General features: G+C 54.4%; 1 protein-coding gene across 3 annotated transcripts in view; it reads left to right on the forward strand.

Moving 5' to 3' along the window:
* FLT4 (fms related receptor tyrosine kinase 4) overlaps positions 1-16,470 on the forward strand; it is a 59,961-nt gene that overhangs the window by 11,252 nt on the left and 32,239 nt on the right. For all 3 annotated transcript variants that reach the window (XM_054217492.1, XM_054217493.1, XM_054217494.1), the window contains exon 2: positions 11,090-11,186. In XM_054217492.1, the coding sequence (XP_054073467.1) occupies positions 11,090-11,186 (97 nt within the window). The remainder of the gene's footprint in view (positions 1-11,089; positions 11,187-16,470) is intronic.

A 16,470-nucleotide genomic window follows, 5' to 3' on the forward strand; every position in this document is an offset into this window, starting at 1 on the left:
TCTCCATCTTCAAGTCTCTTTGCCCAGCAGGGAGCAGATGGGATCGCTGACCCGGGGGTGAGGAGCAACCCAGCAAAGCCCTGTGTGGGGAGAAAGCTTTGCTGTGCTCTCTAGAGCCCGTCCCTCTTGGGGATCCTGCAGAGAGCAGCGTAAGATTTTTATTAACCACATCAGGGAAGGCTCTGGGTTTGGCCAGCTCCGGCTGCTTTCAAGGATGGCAGAAAGCCAAGCCGTGCGGTATTTTCCAGGAGGGTTGAAATTTCTTATCTCCTATGTTGCTGTAGATGTGTTTACCCCAGGGAACTGCACCTCTCTTGTCCTGCTCGCGCGGATGCCAGGAGGGCTCTTAGATCTGCAGCAAGCGCTTCCAGCTCTTCCAGCAGCCCTGTCTGCTTGCGCACGTCTGACCTCGTACCTGAGGTTTCCTTCCTCTGCCGCTACCTCTGATGACTAATTCTCTTTTGAAGAGCCTGTGCCTGTGATCTTCCTGCCTCCCCTTGTGCCCACCCCGTCGGAGGCGGCAGAAGGGGCCGTGCAGACGCGCGGGTGCGCACGTGCGGGTGTGCATGCGAGAAGCTGCGCCGTGGAGGAGCGTCCGTGCTCTCCCGCTCCCCAGGCAGCAGCTCTCTCTCATGCCCGTGATCACTCTTCCCTTTGCTTTTTTTTTTTTTTAATTATTATTATTTTTAGATTGTACTTGATGTTTGGAAACCCTGCTTTGATGATCAGGAAGTTTAAATTCCTCCTGCACTGTGCTTGTGCTTCCTACTTTCTGGGCCCATCTTCATTTAATGTAGGTTTTTCATGTCACGTTGGCTCTGGGATAAATCTGTTTTCTTTCTTCCTTGTTATCTTTCATTAGAAGGAAGAAGGAGTCCTCCTTTCTTGCTTGACTATTTTTTTTCCAAGGCAAAGCAGCCCAGTTCCTGCTGCCCTCCCCTCTGTGGCTCAGGCAGGGATGGAGATACAAAGAGGCTGCATGGGCTTGCAGGGAGCCTGGAGCAGATGGGGAATTGAATCCAGGTTTTACGAGGCCAAGATAATCATCTAATTGCAAAACTGTTTTTTCCTCACTTACCCTGTTCATCAGCTTCTCTGGCACTCAGCAGCTGGAGATCAACTTGAGGGTGGGTTGTACTGCAGCGGAGAACAGGCACTGCCAGCTCCAGGGCAGCTGTTTGGTTTGAGGGCTCTGAGTTGATTTCAATTCACAGCTAAGTAGCAAACATCTGGATGCAAACTCCAGGGACACGAAGATGGAGGAGCAGGTCTTTTCCGCTTGGCACGGTGCCCCCGAGTCCAGCTGCATGGCTTGCAGACCCCTGAAAAAGCCCGGCACGGTCAGGCTGGCCGCAGCAGCCTGGGCGAGAGGCAGGCAGGGTCTGCAGGCTTTGCTTGCATGGGGGAAACCTGCCCTGAGCGGGGCATGGGGGCGTCTTCAGTGTCCTCCTCAGCCTGTCCATAAGCCAACAGTCTTGGGAAGAGCTAAACTTCAAAGGCCAGCAATTAAGCCCACACACATCAAGGAAAAAGCAAACCTGCGATTTGCTTTTTTTCTTTCCAAATGCCGCTGCCCTTTTCTCTCCGTGCTCAGTGCCGACCCTCGGGCTCTGTCTGACTTCCCAGTCAGCTGCCTCTGCCTCCTCATCTCCCAGTGAGAGCTGGATGCTGAGGCCTCGCTTAGCTTGAACTCCGTCTCCCCCAGCAGCACATCAGTGGCTTGCTTTGACGGGAGCTTCACTTGAGCCTCTGGGAACGGCTTATGGTGGAGCTGTAGTTAATGATGTCCAAACTGAGGGTCTCATCTCTGCTGCGTCTCAGGCTTTTCCCTTCATCTGTGTCCGTGCCGCAAAGCCCTGGTGCTGTGTGTGGAAGCCCCAGCACAGACACTGCAGCTGGTCCTGGCTCTGCCCAGGCTGTCACCAGCCTCAGCGTGGGCAGCTGGAGCTCCGGGAAAGGGGACGATGCCCTGGCGTGGGCAGGGGGATCCTGCACTGATTCACTCGCTCTGTTTTGGCAATGGCTGGTTTAGAGACTCCTAGACCTGGATACCTTACCTGGATCACTGTGTGTAAGAGCCAGTGGTGACTTGTCCTCCGGGAGCTTATCCCTCTCTTTGGGAATCTCTCCGTGGGTATCCCACAGTGGCAAAATCCACAGTTTAGCTGTTGCATAAAAAGGTACTTTTTTGCTGCCTCATAACTTCATCAGGTACAGCATGAGAAGCAGTGGATAACTCTCTTCAGTGGTTTACCTTTTGTCACTGTATGGGCTATCATTTCTTCTTCAGTGGCCAAAGATGTCTCTTTAGTGTCCCATGGGTTTGTACCCGCTGCTACCAGAGGTATTTCATCCCAGTAAAGCCCCTGGGGTTACACCTGGATAGACACAGGGTGGAATTAAACTCTGAATCCTGCAATGGCCAGGTGACTCCTGAGCAGTCCCAAACAGATTAACTGGAGGTAGCAGCAGTAGAAGCTTTTCCCAAGCCACTTCCCCAGAGATCCCAGACCCCCAGGGCCCATGGGGGGATGTCCGTGGCCCATCCTGGCCAGCCGTTTGTGCTGGCAATGCCTATCTGCCAGGTACCGGATTTGGAACCAACGCTCATTTCACACGAGCTGTGGACCATTCACCTGTGATTGCGTTCCTTCAGGTTAGAGATGTAATGAATGGTGCTAATTTCTGTTACCGGTCCCCTAAAGCCATCCGATCCCTCTGCTCTTTCTACGCCACGTTAATCACATCCTGCGGGGGCAGAGAATGTGAGCAGGGCAAGGTTTTGAATGAAGTAAATTAAAACAGGAAAAGAAGCGACCTGACAGTCCTTAAGATGTGGGAGGATAATTTTAATTGAGTTTTGCAAGGGTTTAGCCATGCAGTTAATAGGGGCCACTGGAAGAGGGCTGGCTGTGTATGCAAAGCAGGGCGGCTCGCCCCGGGCTCCTGCAGAGCCATGCCAATGGGAGCTGCCACAGGCATTTTGGCAGGTCTGAGGACTTCTGCCCCTTGGGAAGTGAATCCTGTGGACAGAATAGGTCCTGTTCCTGTCTGAAGGCACTGGGCTCTCCCTCCCCTCCCTGAGCATCCCGCTGAGCCGGAGCTGCCCTCCGAAATGTCAGGGAGAGGAAGCAATCTTTGGCTTGTTAGTTTCTACAAGGAAATAAAACACACAGATGGCTCGAGCATCCTCTATCTCAAAGGCAGGAAAAGGATTCTCCGGGCAGGAGCAGGCAGCCAACAAACCCAGAGCGATTCAGGGAATGGGGGACCAAACAAAGCGGCGTCTGGCCAGCCCCTGGCCAGCAGCAGCAAGGGTGGGCCGGCAGCCCGCCGAAGGGGAAACGAACTCTCTGATGTGCGGGAGCATCCCTTGCCCGGGCGAGAGCAGCAAACAGCCGGCTCCCCCGGGGCCCGGGGAGGCTGCTGACAGCAGAGATCCTGGAGGAGGTCTGCAGGGTGGCCCCGGCTGACCCGCTGCCCCAGGCCGGACATGTGGCTACCTGACAGAGGCTAACTTTGGCTCAGGACGTAGCCTCTTGGGGAGGATGGAGTAGGGAGCGAGCGCGGGGGGGTGTAGGGAGAGGAAAGACGGCAGGAGACAGAAATGCAAACATGGCCTGACAGTGGTGGGGCAGGGGGAGGGGAGGAGGAAAAAGCAGGGTAAACCTGGCAGGATGGAGCAGGAAACCGGGCTGGAGCAAGGCAGGGCGATGGTGAGATAGTGCTTCCTGCGGAGGGAGAAAGGCAGACAGATAAACACTCCCAGACAGACGCTTGTTGACCCCTCTTTGGGATGCTTTGGGATGACGTGGTGGTGGGTCCCAAGGGCATGGGTGGCTGTGCCCGTGCAGACCAGAGTCCCCAGAGCAGGTGGCAGCGTGGTGGGGTGTTGGACGTAGCCGTGCTGTGCTGCCTCAGGGCAGCTGGCTTGCGAAATCCCCCGATTTAAATCCCTGCCTGGAGGCACCAAGGGAACAGGACTGATGGACACAAGGGTCACTTTGCTCCTCAGGACAGCCCAGCTCTCTTGAAAGTGGCTCCTGCTTTCGAGCTCCTCTGCTTCTGTCCCCTGATGAGGTTGCTGGCTTGGAAGTCCAAAAGCTGAAGGAGCCCAGAGGTCTCATGATTTTCTTTGCCTTGTTCCCCATCGGTGTGGGTAGTTATAAGATTTTTGTGCCTTACCAGAAAAGAACCAGTTAATTAAAGTTTATGAGCACTGAGAGGCTAAATGGACCTGTCAGGGTGCATGCATTGAGGCCAGAGCAGCCTTTTGGAGGTTGCGGGGCTGTTTGGCGGGGGTTGCTGGATGTGCGGCCATGCTGCCATGGAGTGCCGGGGGCTGGGGGAGCAGAGCAGAATGCCTGGCCTTGTGGTGCTGCTGGTCCGGCTGTGGCTTCTTCTGCTCGTATCAGGACCACGCTGCTGTTGCAGGATGCACTGCTCGTGTCTCTGCCCACCCCATCCCACTCAGCTGGCAGGCAGGGAAATGCTTTGGCTGGCGTCTCCTTTGGCCGCTGGTGCTGAGCTGGAGGAGCGCCCTGATTTTTGCATCCCTGCAAATTCCCTGTCCCTTTGGACACACGTCCTTCCTCCTCACGTGGCATCACTGCAGACCCATGCTGCTTGGGGCATCCCTGAGGCTGGTACCAAGAAGAAAGCACTTTCACCAGCCCTGGTGGCCCCTTCCTCACCCCTCATATTGGACCTTGCTCGGGGGGCTCCTGCCTTACCCACAGGTGTCTCGAGGCAAAATTAATGTCTTGTTATACTTTTGGTGTTGGACAGGAGGGATCAGACTCCCAATAATGATGATCACCTCTGTGTTTGTGAGTATTGACTCAGTTCCTATAATTATTAGTCCCTTGTTTCCCCTGAAAGAGGTTGCCTGCCCTGGCTGGAGCAAAGGAACATCTGATGCTTTGGGAATATCCTCACAAAATGGTGAGGGCACACAACCACCACACTTGGATTTTATGACATTTCAGGGCTTTAAGGTGCGTGGATGAAAATCTACAGACTAGGGGAGTCTCATCATGGGCATTGCTCGCTGTGAGAGGGGGAAAGGTGTTTCCTTGGACCTGAATAAGCTGTCGGGGTGTGGAGGTGCATGGCTGGGACAGCGATGCTGCTGTAGCACAGCACAGGGCACAGGGGGGGCTGATCCTGCAGAGAGGAGCACAGTCCCTGCGTTTAACCCTGCTGGGACAGGTCTGAAGTGATGGGCAACCACAAAGGAACCCCATAAAAGAAGGGACCTTTGCTTCCTTTGCCCTTTGTGCAAATGCCTGGTTTTGAGGGATTTCCGTCGTTATCATTTTTAATTTATTCATTGCTTCAGCCTGTTTCCATCTTTCCCACAGAGCCCTTTAGCACACCGCCTCTCCATTTTCCCCCCGGTGCAAGCTGCAGAGCAGAACCTGCTCCATTTTGGTGTAAATTCCTGCCACAGTTTGGGGCTCGCCCTGCCCACTGTCAGGCTGGAGAGAAAACACCTGATGTTTCATCCCCAAGTTGGCGGGAGCCTGCCATTCATTTCTCGGCCTCATGCGATATCTCACCTCTCTGCAAAACAAGCCTTCCTCCGTGCTGGCAAGCACTGGGAGGAGGAAGAGGAGGAGCTGACAGCCCTACGTCCAAATTCCCCCTGCTGCTCTGCCAGCTGCTTGCTCTTTGCGTGACGCGACACTCACGCTTTGCCTCTCCGACCCACAGCTGGATGCTTGCCCTGTGCGTGAGGAGTCTCTGCTCCGTGGGGGAACTTCAGCCCCATAAGTGGGAAGTTGTCCTGGCTCTGCCTCCAGCACGTGGACTTCCTGTATGTCCGCAGGCATCTGCGGATCCCCCAGTGCCAGGCTCTGGGGCAGTCAGTTATACCAGCACGGGGCAGGTGGGGAAGAGGTAACTGGAGCAGAGGGGGAAGATTGCACCTGTGGTGCTGGGGTTAGTTCCTACAGGGCAAGGGGAAATGGTGCCCATGGAGTTTTGCCAGCAAATGCTGCTAATTTGGACAAGCCCAGCTTGGAAAGCAGGAGGAGAGGTCTGCAGAAAGAGCAGAACAAGGTTTCTCCTCCCTCTGCCCCAGTGTCAGCTATTGCTGCTCTTCTGCATCAAAAAAGGTTGTTCGGTCCCTGTTTGCCCCATTGCCAGCGAGGTACCGGAAATTTTGTTGGCTCTCCAGGAGCAGGTCTTTGCTTACGTAGTAACTATGGTGCATGATTGCATGTCTAAGTGTTTGCCTTGCCCTGTTTGCAAGGGAAAAGCCCACCACCAGCTTTTCAGCCTGCGGGGCAGCTGAGGGCAGCCAAGGCTTTGGGCTGCGGGTAAAACCCAAAAGAAAGGGGAGACGCTTTGCAAGATGAGCCACATCGGGCTCTGTGGTAGCCCTGGGCTCTGAGCAATCCCAGTGCATTCAGAGCGCTGTGGAGCCCCGGCCAGGGACAGGCCAGAGCAGCTGCCTGAGCCCGGTGAGCTGGGAGATGCTCATCCGTGGTGCTTTGCGTTGCAGACTCAGGATATGGGTAAATTCAGGGGCTTCAACCTGGAGCCTCGGGCTGGGGATTCGGTTACCTGGTACAAATCTGCCAGAAATCCCTTTGGTAGAAAGCGTCCAAATCTCAAGTTCCTGCCTCGCTTTGCCAGGATGCTCATTGACTGGGAATTTTTTCCTGAATACAGCAAAGTAGAAATGGGGTGGTAGCAAGGTCAGGGTAGCTTTGCTAGGGGAAGAACACTCTTTTTTTCCCTTCCAGCCTATCTTTTACCCCAGTACAGCGCTGGGGTGGGCAGACTGGGTTGGGCTGGCTATGTGAGGTGTAGGGAGACAAGGGGGGGCGCGCAGCCTCATGTGGACCAACTTTGCTCTGTGTATGTTACTTTGCAGCTCTGGTCACAAAACCCCAAAGCAGTAAGTTTGGTGGCAGGAGCATGAGCTGTGCCGGTTAGCTGGGGACACTCGGCAGCCCTGGCCAGAGCGATCCAGTCCAGCACCGGGGAAGGAAGTCAGTGAGAAGGACAGAGTGTGAACAAAAATCCCTCCGGAAAGGCGCCCCGTTAATCAGTCAGCGGGGCCGACTCAGCAGAGAGGGAGGGAAGGGGAAGCGGAGAGGGGCTGAGGTGGTGTGCGGGGGCTTGGAGGGAGGATCCGGTGCAGGGCTTCCTGCGAGTGGAAGCAGACGGAGAGGGGGAGCTGTGTCGTGCCATACCATGCCGTGCCATACCGTGCCAGCACCTCCACCCACACGCAACCTTTGCTCAGGTTTCCAAAGCCATCGCTCGCTGTGGCGGTGCTGGCTCTCGCGCAGATGTTGCTCTGCAGTGATTTAGCCACCTGCAAGCCATCACAAGGGAAAACCAGGCCCCTGGCAAGGCTTTCCCACAACATGCTCAAAGTCGGGCACCAGGCTGGAGCCTGTGGGCTGCTCGGTCTCTGCGAGACAGCCTGGGGTGGGTAGCAATTTCCAGGGCGAGCGTCGTTTCCCCACCAGGCAGGGAGAGCCCTGGGATGCAGGTCCCCAGCCGGCAGCCCTGCCATGCTGAGAGCAGCAGTGATCTCGGGGTGCAGAAAGAGGTGGAGGGGGCTGAAGAAAATGAAGGAGTTGCCCTCGATAGGGAAAAGGCCCTTGGTGCAGCCTGGCCCCTTTCAGAGCCGCGTGCTGAGAAATCAAGGCTAGGAAAACTGCTGGGAAACACACTTCCCTGAAAATAGACAAGGTGTGAGTGGCTGTGGGATTCTGCTTCCTCTCCCCGCAACCCATCAATCCCCCTCTGTTTATTTTAATATCCCGCTGCCAACTTGCTTGGAAACCCTCTTGAAAAAACAAAGCTTGCCGGGGCTGCCGCATACCTTTTTAATTACATTAATGCTCTCCCCGTGCAAGGGCGCGATTTGGTGTGCACAAGAGAGCGGGGTCTGCTCGGAGGGCTGAGGAGATAAAGCATCGCCGGGGTTGGAGGTGGGGAAGGAGGGACTCGGAGGAGAGGAGACGCTCCATGCTCTGGAGACATCTCCCTCGCACCCTGGGATTTGCCAGAGACACAAACCATCTGTATGTCGGTTAGTGGACATTTAATGGCCAAACCCAGCACCAGGTTCAGTGCTGGGGAGAGTGAGACACAGGAGAGACCCATAACAAGGCACATGCTCCCTCAGGGAGGGAAAGGGCAGGGGCAGCAATGGGGTGGATCCAGCTGGCCAACACAGGGAGGGATGGAGAATTTTTCTGGGGAAAGCTGATGGCCTTGAAGATGCTTTTGCAGGCTGGGAATGGCCCTGGGCATCCCTTTGCCTCTCCTGGATGCCACGGAAGGCTGTGGGCACCAGCACCCCGAGGTGCCGACCCTGGAATGGGGCATCAGGGTGAGCAGCGAGTCCCCAGCATGAATCGGTGCCTGATGCAGAGAGTCCCCGAAGCTCTGGCAGTCTGGGGCCATGGAGGAGGCTGGACGGCCATGAGGGCTGGCCTGGCGCGGGCTGCCAGCAGCAGGAGCGTCCCCAGCCCTGCGCCGCGGTGCTTTCGGAGGGAGCAGTGGTTCCTTTTCCTGTTGTACTCGCGGAGGGCCACGGACAGGATGCATCTGCAGGAATCCCACAGCCTCAACCTGCACAGATCGTACTTTTTCTTTCTTCCCCTCCACCCCGCAGCGTTGTTTGCTAACAGGTCACCAAGAGGCACGTGAAGGGAGGCAGGGGGTTATTTCTGCAGCCATTCTGCTCCCCCCAAGCCCGGCGGTGGGGCAGATGTGGTGCACAGCATCGGCTGAGAGCGTCCTGCCGCCCTGGACCACTTTTTCTAGTGGTTCAAGCAAGGGGGATGGCTCCGATGTGAGACGTGCTTCGGCGCCTGTCGCAGCCAGCCCTGGGGATGACTGTGCCAGGGTTTTGGAGATTAGCTTTCTGCTCGCTGCCTGGGACCCCAGCAGGATGAGAGGGTCTGCTGGCCCCAGCCAGCCCCATGGCGAGCTGTATCTTTCACATTTTGGGCTGAGCACTATGGGGGCGGCAGGCACCCCCGGCTGCTCGCCGGGGCAATGGACTGGCAGGCTTTGGCCATTGGGAGAGCGGTGTTTTCATTGGGATAAGGGTGTCCGGCATTAATAGGAAATGCAGCTTAGCGGTCAGATTCCTCCCCCACCCCTCCCTTTTTTTAATAAACCCCATCACATTTTGAAGGGATTTTACCAAAAATGCACTCATTTATTTTCACAGCCCCAGGGCACATTTTTGAGTGTGACATCTGACGTCCCCTCCCTCAGGGAAGGGGAGGCTGGAGGCACGAGGCAGGGTGTCCTCCATGGGGGCCAAGCGCCGCCCGGTCCCAAGGTCCGCGGTGACGCTGATCCGACCTGCGTGTTGAATGACGAACGATGGCTGCTGTTGTCGTTGGGTCCTCACAGGGGAGCGGGTGGGAGAGGGGTGCTGGTAGGATGGGCCGTGGGGAGCGGGGACCCCCGCAGAGGTGGGACAGGGCGGCCCCTGGGCTGACGCCGCCTCACGCGGGCAAGGGAAGAGGAGGCGGGAGATGGCGGGGCTGGGGGGAAGATGGCCGGCGCCCCGCCGTTGCCATGGGGGCAGCTGGGGGGACGGCCGCCTCAGAGCCGCGCGCAGGCGGGAAGGAAGTGGAGAACAATCGGGAAGAACAAGGCTGGCGGCCCTGGCCTGGCCGTGCTGGTGGTGCTGCTTGGCACGTCACTCCACCGCCACGTCCCCCTCAGCGGCCTCTCATGATGGCGGTGAGCCCTGGGCACCCCGGCTTCCCCCGGGGCCTGGCTCCTCATGCCGCCCCTCAGAGGCCTTGTGTCGGAGGGGCTGGCAGCCATTTCGTTTCCCCTGGGGCAGGTTTCCCCATAGAGAAACATTCATCTCACAGCTTCTACCACAGGGCTTCCAAGGCCCGCGGTCCTCAGGCCGCGGTTTTGGAGGAGAGGTGGCATATGGCGTGCCTACTGCTTGTGAAACTCATGGAAACACCACATCCTTGAGACCTCTCCCTCTCTGCCAGATCTCTCCGAAACTGATAAATGGGTTTGAGTGTTACGAGGGAAGGAGATATGCACAGAACACAGCTGTAAAAACCTCACGTTTTTGTAAAAAATTCAGCTAGCAACATATTTTTGCATTCTTTTCTTCCTTACCGTTTAGCATCTACCTGAGTCACAGCTTCACATTTCACAACTTTTTTTTTTTTTGTGTCTTCTATTTCTGGTTAGTTTACTTGCTTATTTTTTGCAGCCACCAAGACTTTTCTTTTGAATTATCTCACGTCTCCAGAAGCTGGAGTTTTAAGATAAAGATCACGAAGTAATGACAGTCAGCAACACCGTGCTAATGAAAACAACGGGTACCTCTCTGAGGGTAACCGGTACTTCGAGATGTTTTGTCCATGAGGAGCTCGCTTAGGGTGCGTGTCTGGCATGCCGGAGATGCAGACACATGAGAAGTGGGACTCTCCCAGACAAAAGCTGGGAGAAGTGCGTGATAATGTTTAACTGCCCGTCCTTGAGCCTGGATAATGTCACTCCTGGAATGCCTGCCCAGCTGCGGTGCAGGGAAGGGGGCTGCGGTAATCCCCGAAGGTTTGGGCATGTTCAGGTGACTGCCTGTGTCCGAAGTGAGTGCCCGGCAGGGGAAGGGCATTCAGTGAACGCCTGCTGCCTTATGAGAGTATCTCTGCACAAACACAAGAGTTTTGCATTTGTGATATCTGGGCGCCCCTGATTTGTCCCCCTGGCTACAGAAAGCTACATGTGTATAGAACAGACTCCCCCCAGTTATCAGATAACATCATTTCAGAGCAGTAGTCCAGGTGAGCTCAGTCACCTGGTGTGGAATGGCCACACCTGGATTCCCTGATTTCTGGTCTTCCATACTTTTTCTGGCCTTCATCTGTGCTAGTCTGTCTGTCTGAGCCCCGGGGGCTCTCCGGCCTCAGCCCTAGAGCTGTTGCTGAAGGCCAGACTCCTACAAGACGTTTCCTTCAAGAGGCTTTGCCCCTCTCCAGGTTCATGATGCCGAGCTAGCTGCTGTCCACAGCGGTGGGTCCAGACTGGCAGATGTCTGCATCGTCCCCCCTCTCCTTTCTCTCCACAGATCTGGTGAACAGCTATTCTATGACTCCCCCTACCCTTAGCGTCACGGAGGAGGACCACGTCATCAACGCCAAGGATACACTGACCATCACCTGCAGGTAAGGCGTGTGGCTCTGCCTAGACTCTCTTACCTGGCAAGTGTTGGAGGACCAGGCAGGGAGAGCCCACCGGGGAGATCTTGGCTGCAGTACACCTGCAAATTAGCATGGCTGACTAGAAATCTGCCACGTTCACCAAGTGTGAATCCATCTAATTAATTAATTGAAAAAGAAGCTGGAGGCATCTCAGGGGATATGGTGATAACCTCTGCTGTAGTCTTGCAGGCAGAAGGAAGATAGAGAGACATTTCATGATCTGATAGCTTTCTTGTAAGCTCTTCAGGGAAACTGCCTTCCTGATTTTCCTTGTCTTTCTCAGACGTTGCTTATTCTCACCTCACCAGGGGCTGCTAGGGTTGTAGGTCTGGTTTGTAAATCTGGCAAGTCATTTTGGGAGACGCTGAGAAATATCCATGGGAGAAGGCAAGGCTGCACTTAGTAGTGGCTGTGAGAGGCTTCCAGCTTTTCTAGGAAGCTGGGATTTAATGCTCTGCCTTGTACATGTGGGGTGAAGAGAAGCCCCAGCCAGGCCAGGTGAATAACTGTGAGAGGAGCTGGAGAACCTCTCGTTTTGGAGACTGTGGTTCCAAGAAGGTGACATGCTTGAACTGATTTGTCCCATGCTGGGACACTTGGCTGTACATGTTCTCAGCAGTACCCCCTATCTTGGAAAGAAAAAAACCAAAAACAAGTGGGAGAGTCGACCAAGGTCAATTTTCCTGACAAAGCTGGAGTTTCCCTTCAGCAGCTGAAAGCAGATCCATGCTTGGGAGCTGAGTGCGAGGGCCCAATGGGGGTATAAATTCAGCGTGGGCCTCAGATGGGTGTTTCTTGGTGTTATATATAACCATGGAGCAATTACTGCAAACACTTGGCTGGCATTGTGTTCGTGTCTTGTCACAAACATATTTAACTTTTCCTGGAACAGATGGCATTGCTTTTACTTTGTGAATCAGTTCATAGGCAGGGGAGAGGGACAGAGGAGAGGTTGTTGGTGGCTGTACTGAACTGATTTCACTCGGTCTGGGAAGCTAAGTGGTTGTGGGCTTGTTCATATGGTGGCCTGAGGTGCCATGGTATGTGCTAGGTTGTAGGAAACGTGTGAGTTGGAGGACCATGGTCAGCCATATAGCTGCTGTGGGGGGCATAGAGGAAGAGGGAGGAATCTGGGTACTCCAGTGCTCTGCCATGGTAGTTCCCTCCATAGACGGGTGTGGGAGCTAAAAGTTGGAAGAAGGGAGATTCAGTGAGATTATTCCAAATGAGTTTATAATCAGGCCAGGCTCTTTCTTAGCAGCAGCCTGGGGAGGGACACAGAAAGTGGTTTCAGGACTGTGTTGCCTGCAGATTGAGCCAAGGCCAAAGGACATGCTGAAGTTAGAGGTGTGGTTAAAGAAAGTGTCTTCTGCAGTCAAGCATGAACGTACTTCCTTAGCACCATGAAGCCGAAAGTCTCGGACTGGGAAGGACAAGATTGCCCTTTCCTTGTGCATTTGTTATGTATCAATTAATATGAAGGAAAATCACATGAAGTGGAAAAAAAAAAATCTTATTTCCAGTACAGACTCTGTATGGCCTGCCCTTGCAAGGAGCATCGTACAAGCTACAGAGTCTCTCCAAGCAGCAGCAAGCTCCCCTGTTTCCTGCTGTAGTGCCAAGGCTTGTCTTTCAGGCTCACTAGGCGGCATCCATGCAGCGTGCTGGCATGGACACAGCTGAGATAAGGAACATCCCTACCCCTGGCTCCCAGGTGCCGTGCAGGACTGAACTAGCCAGCCGGCAAACAGCAGGGCCATCTGTAGACAGTACCAAAACCCATGCACCCTCTGCCCATGTTGCTCCCTGGCTGCCCCCCTGCCTCTGCATCCTGCTATCCCAGATGTGCTCCTCGGGGACTGTGCACTGTCCTTCACACCATCCACAGGTAGATAAGTCTCAGCATCTTCTGTGTGGCTCAGAGGTTTTCCTTCTTCCTCTGAGCTCTCAACCCTGTGTTCGTCTAATGTCTTAAGGAGAGGATTTTGACTGTGGGACACTATTACTTCATTTGAGTGAAAAGTAAATCTTTCCTGGTCCCTGGATCTCTAATTACACCCAGCTGTTTCTCCAACCTCTTCTCTGGACCATGGCCCACCCTAGGAAGACCTGGCTTGTGTTAATGGGAGCTGAGGGGAAAAACATGCAGACCACCAAGAGAACAAGCAAAGGAGAGGGTGGTGGGGCAGGGTAGGGCAGAAACAAATATGAAATCAAATCCAGGATCCAGGGATTCCCTGCTAAGCATCGTGTTTGGAGGTGGCTTCAGTTTGACCCTGGTATTCCCTTAAGAAGAATGTCCTCTGGCTGCTCTTCAAGCTGCCCTGGAGCCAGGACTATGGGCCTGCTTGAAGCAGTGCTGCAGCAGAAAGCTGAGCTCAAAACCCCCCACGTGAGACTCCCTGGAGACCTTTCAAGCTTCACCCACCGAGCGTGAGAGTCCCGCAGCTGACTGCGCTCTCAGGCTCCGTCGCAGCAGCCTGGATCTCACACACCCGCAGCTCTGCAGCCCCTCTCCTGCTCCACAGCCCGCCTAGCCTCATCGGTGACAAGAGTCTGTGCCAGGCCATGGAATAAGCGATGCCTCTGAAGCTGGACATCCTTGACAGAGACCCAAAGGCACAGCACACTCGCAAGGAGTCACTGGATGCTGGGTCTTTGCTTTTGCAAATGATGTCACGTACAGGGGTGTTACCCCTGTCACCCAGTGCAATGAGAGGTCCATACAGAGCAAGGGACCAGTGCAGGAGCATTCCCCAAAATACAGATTGTGCCAAGGCTGGCTGACAGCCCCAGTGATGTTTTGCTCTAAGTATGTGTCAGAGCAGAACAAAGGGGCTGATGCCCACATGGACAGTGCATCTTTTATGAGCTTCCATCCCGAGAAGGAAAAAGAATATTGTCAATCTCCGCATTCATGCTCTCGGCAGCCTGTGCTGGGGGAAAGCAGAGAGCTTGTGCTTTCCGGCTCATGAATATTGGAGCAGAGCCCGCAGGAGCCGGCTGCACAACCGCAGCAACCTCTGGAGGGATCAACTTGGTCCTGGCTGTGCCAGCCCAGCCCCAGCCATCCCATCCCATCCTGCAGGTGCTGAGCATTCAGGTGGAGAAGGAGCATCACCCAGCCGTGCTATTTAGAAAAAGAAGGGCAAGGTTGTCCTTTGCTGCCCAGTGACTTGTTAATAGAGCTGACTCGCAGATGCTTGCGGATGCACAAGCCCTACTCTGGCAGAGAGGAAGTATTTGACCCCAAAGCCCTCTTGGCTCCTGTGGAGGAAATGAGCGCTGTGGCAAGGCTGAAGGAGCATGAGGATAAGGCAATGCCCCACCATGACTGCTCTGGAGAAGGGGACACACAACACCTGCTGCTCTTTCCTACACGTGCGTGACTGCTGTGGACATCCTCCATGGTGCTGAGGAGGGACCTGTCTTATCCCAGCTAAGCCACAAAGCCACAGCCAGCTTTGCCCATCATACCACACTTGGAAGCTTCAAAGAGGATTGAAGAAAAGTGGTGCCAATTGCAACGTCTCCCTTGAAGAGCATCTGTCCTGAAAAGATTTAGGAAAACAGCTGTGGAGAAGCCTTCAGTGCATCTGTTTCCAGCTGGCATCAGCAGGCTCCATCGCCCAGAGGCACATTATCAGAGAGCTGAAAGAAAACAACTTGGGAACAAATCTTTGAAGGTGACAGATAGGAGGGAGGGAAACACCCAAAACTGCTGCCTGGACCTTTCCCCAAATGCAGAGGGTAGATTCAGAAATAAACCCAAGTGAGCCTGGCATGCCCTCGTCCCTGCTGCCTTCTGGTCCTCTTAACACACCAGCGACACTAATGTGGACTCACACTAATGCCTACACCTTCTGTGTCCCCATTGAATCTGGTCGAGCAGCACATGATGCAAGGAATGCCTTAGTTTAGAGCTGCCCGCAGGCTGGTCGGCAGGTCTGTTTGTACTGGCCCATCCGTGTTTATATAAATACGTGTCACTCAGCTACTGCTAGCCTCGATGGTTAATAAAACAAGTGGATCTGATAATGCGTGAAAATCCCAGTAGGTAAACAAACAGAAAGCGGAAACACTGGAGACTTGTACAATTACCCTGCTCCACATGGAGCGCCAAAAATGCCTGAGCAAAGGCAAAGAGCTTTGGGGCTCCTTTGCGCAGTCGGGGTCTGAAGCTCTCGGCTCCGGGTTGAGAGCGGGGCCAGCCTCCCGGTCTGCGCCCAGTGCAGCAGAGCAATAGGCATGGCAGAGGCCCCTGAGCGTTACTAGTTTGGTGATCACATTTACTATTGTTTTTCCCTGTGCACACATAGAATGGGGAAAAACTCAAAATTCAGGAGTCTTATTTTTATTGAAGTGTTTGTGAGACTCTGATCTTTTGGAGAAGCCTGCTGCGATACATGGACACGAGCCACCGGAGCTGTGCTTCCAGTCCTGCCTTTAGGGACTGATGGCATTTTTAGTGAATGCAGAAGTTTGAGCTGGGTCAGAGGGGCTGCGTGGCTGTCCCCAAGGGCACATCACTGCCTCCAGAGCCCTTGTGCCGGGTGACAAGGGGAGAGCGCAGCACGTTGTCTCCAAACTCCTCTGCAACGAGCCGGGCAGCGGGAGCTAGAGGAGGGCAAAGTCTGCAGGAAGATAAATCAGCTGCTGAAGACAAACACAAAGAGGCAGGTCTTTCCCCTACACTTGGACAGAAATCCTGTCTTCGTTGCGTCTGAGCCATTGTGCCCTCCAATGGCACCTTATCTCGCTTCCTCCTCACTGTCCCTTGCTGTCTGGATCCAGCTATCGGTGATGGTCACGGTCTGGCTGCGCTTAAAAGCATCAGCCCACAGAGCTGCCCTGGCGGGACCCTGGCAGAGGAGCTGCGTGTGCCAACATGCCTATTACCAACTTGCATAATGGATGAACCCAGTTTCCCCTAATAGAGCAAACGGTGCTGACAAAAGGCCGCTTTTACCCCCACAGCTGTCTCTCGCGATGTCCTCTTTTTTCCCATTTCTTGGGTTTTTTTTGCACATTCTTAAGTGACTTTCAGCTACACTGGCAAACTTTCAAGTGGGGACTAGGCCTTCCTCTGAAAGGGGCTCTGATTTCACAGAAGGAAACTTCCAACATGGAATAAAAGCTTGTTTTGTTTGTAGTAAACAAGCACAGTTATAGCAAGCTATGGTGGCGTGTGCGTACATGTGCGTAGGCAAGCCTCCCGCTCTGGAGATCCTTGGCTATATATAAATAC

This window comes from Rissa tridactyla, chromosome 11 (assembly GCF_028500815.1).
Source record: "Rissa tridactyla isolate bRisTri1 chromosome 11, bRisTri1.patW.cur.20221130, whole genome shotgun sequence".
NCBI lineage: Eukaryota > Metazoa > Chordata > Aves > Charadriiformes > Laridae > Rissa > Rissa tridactyla.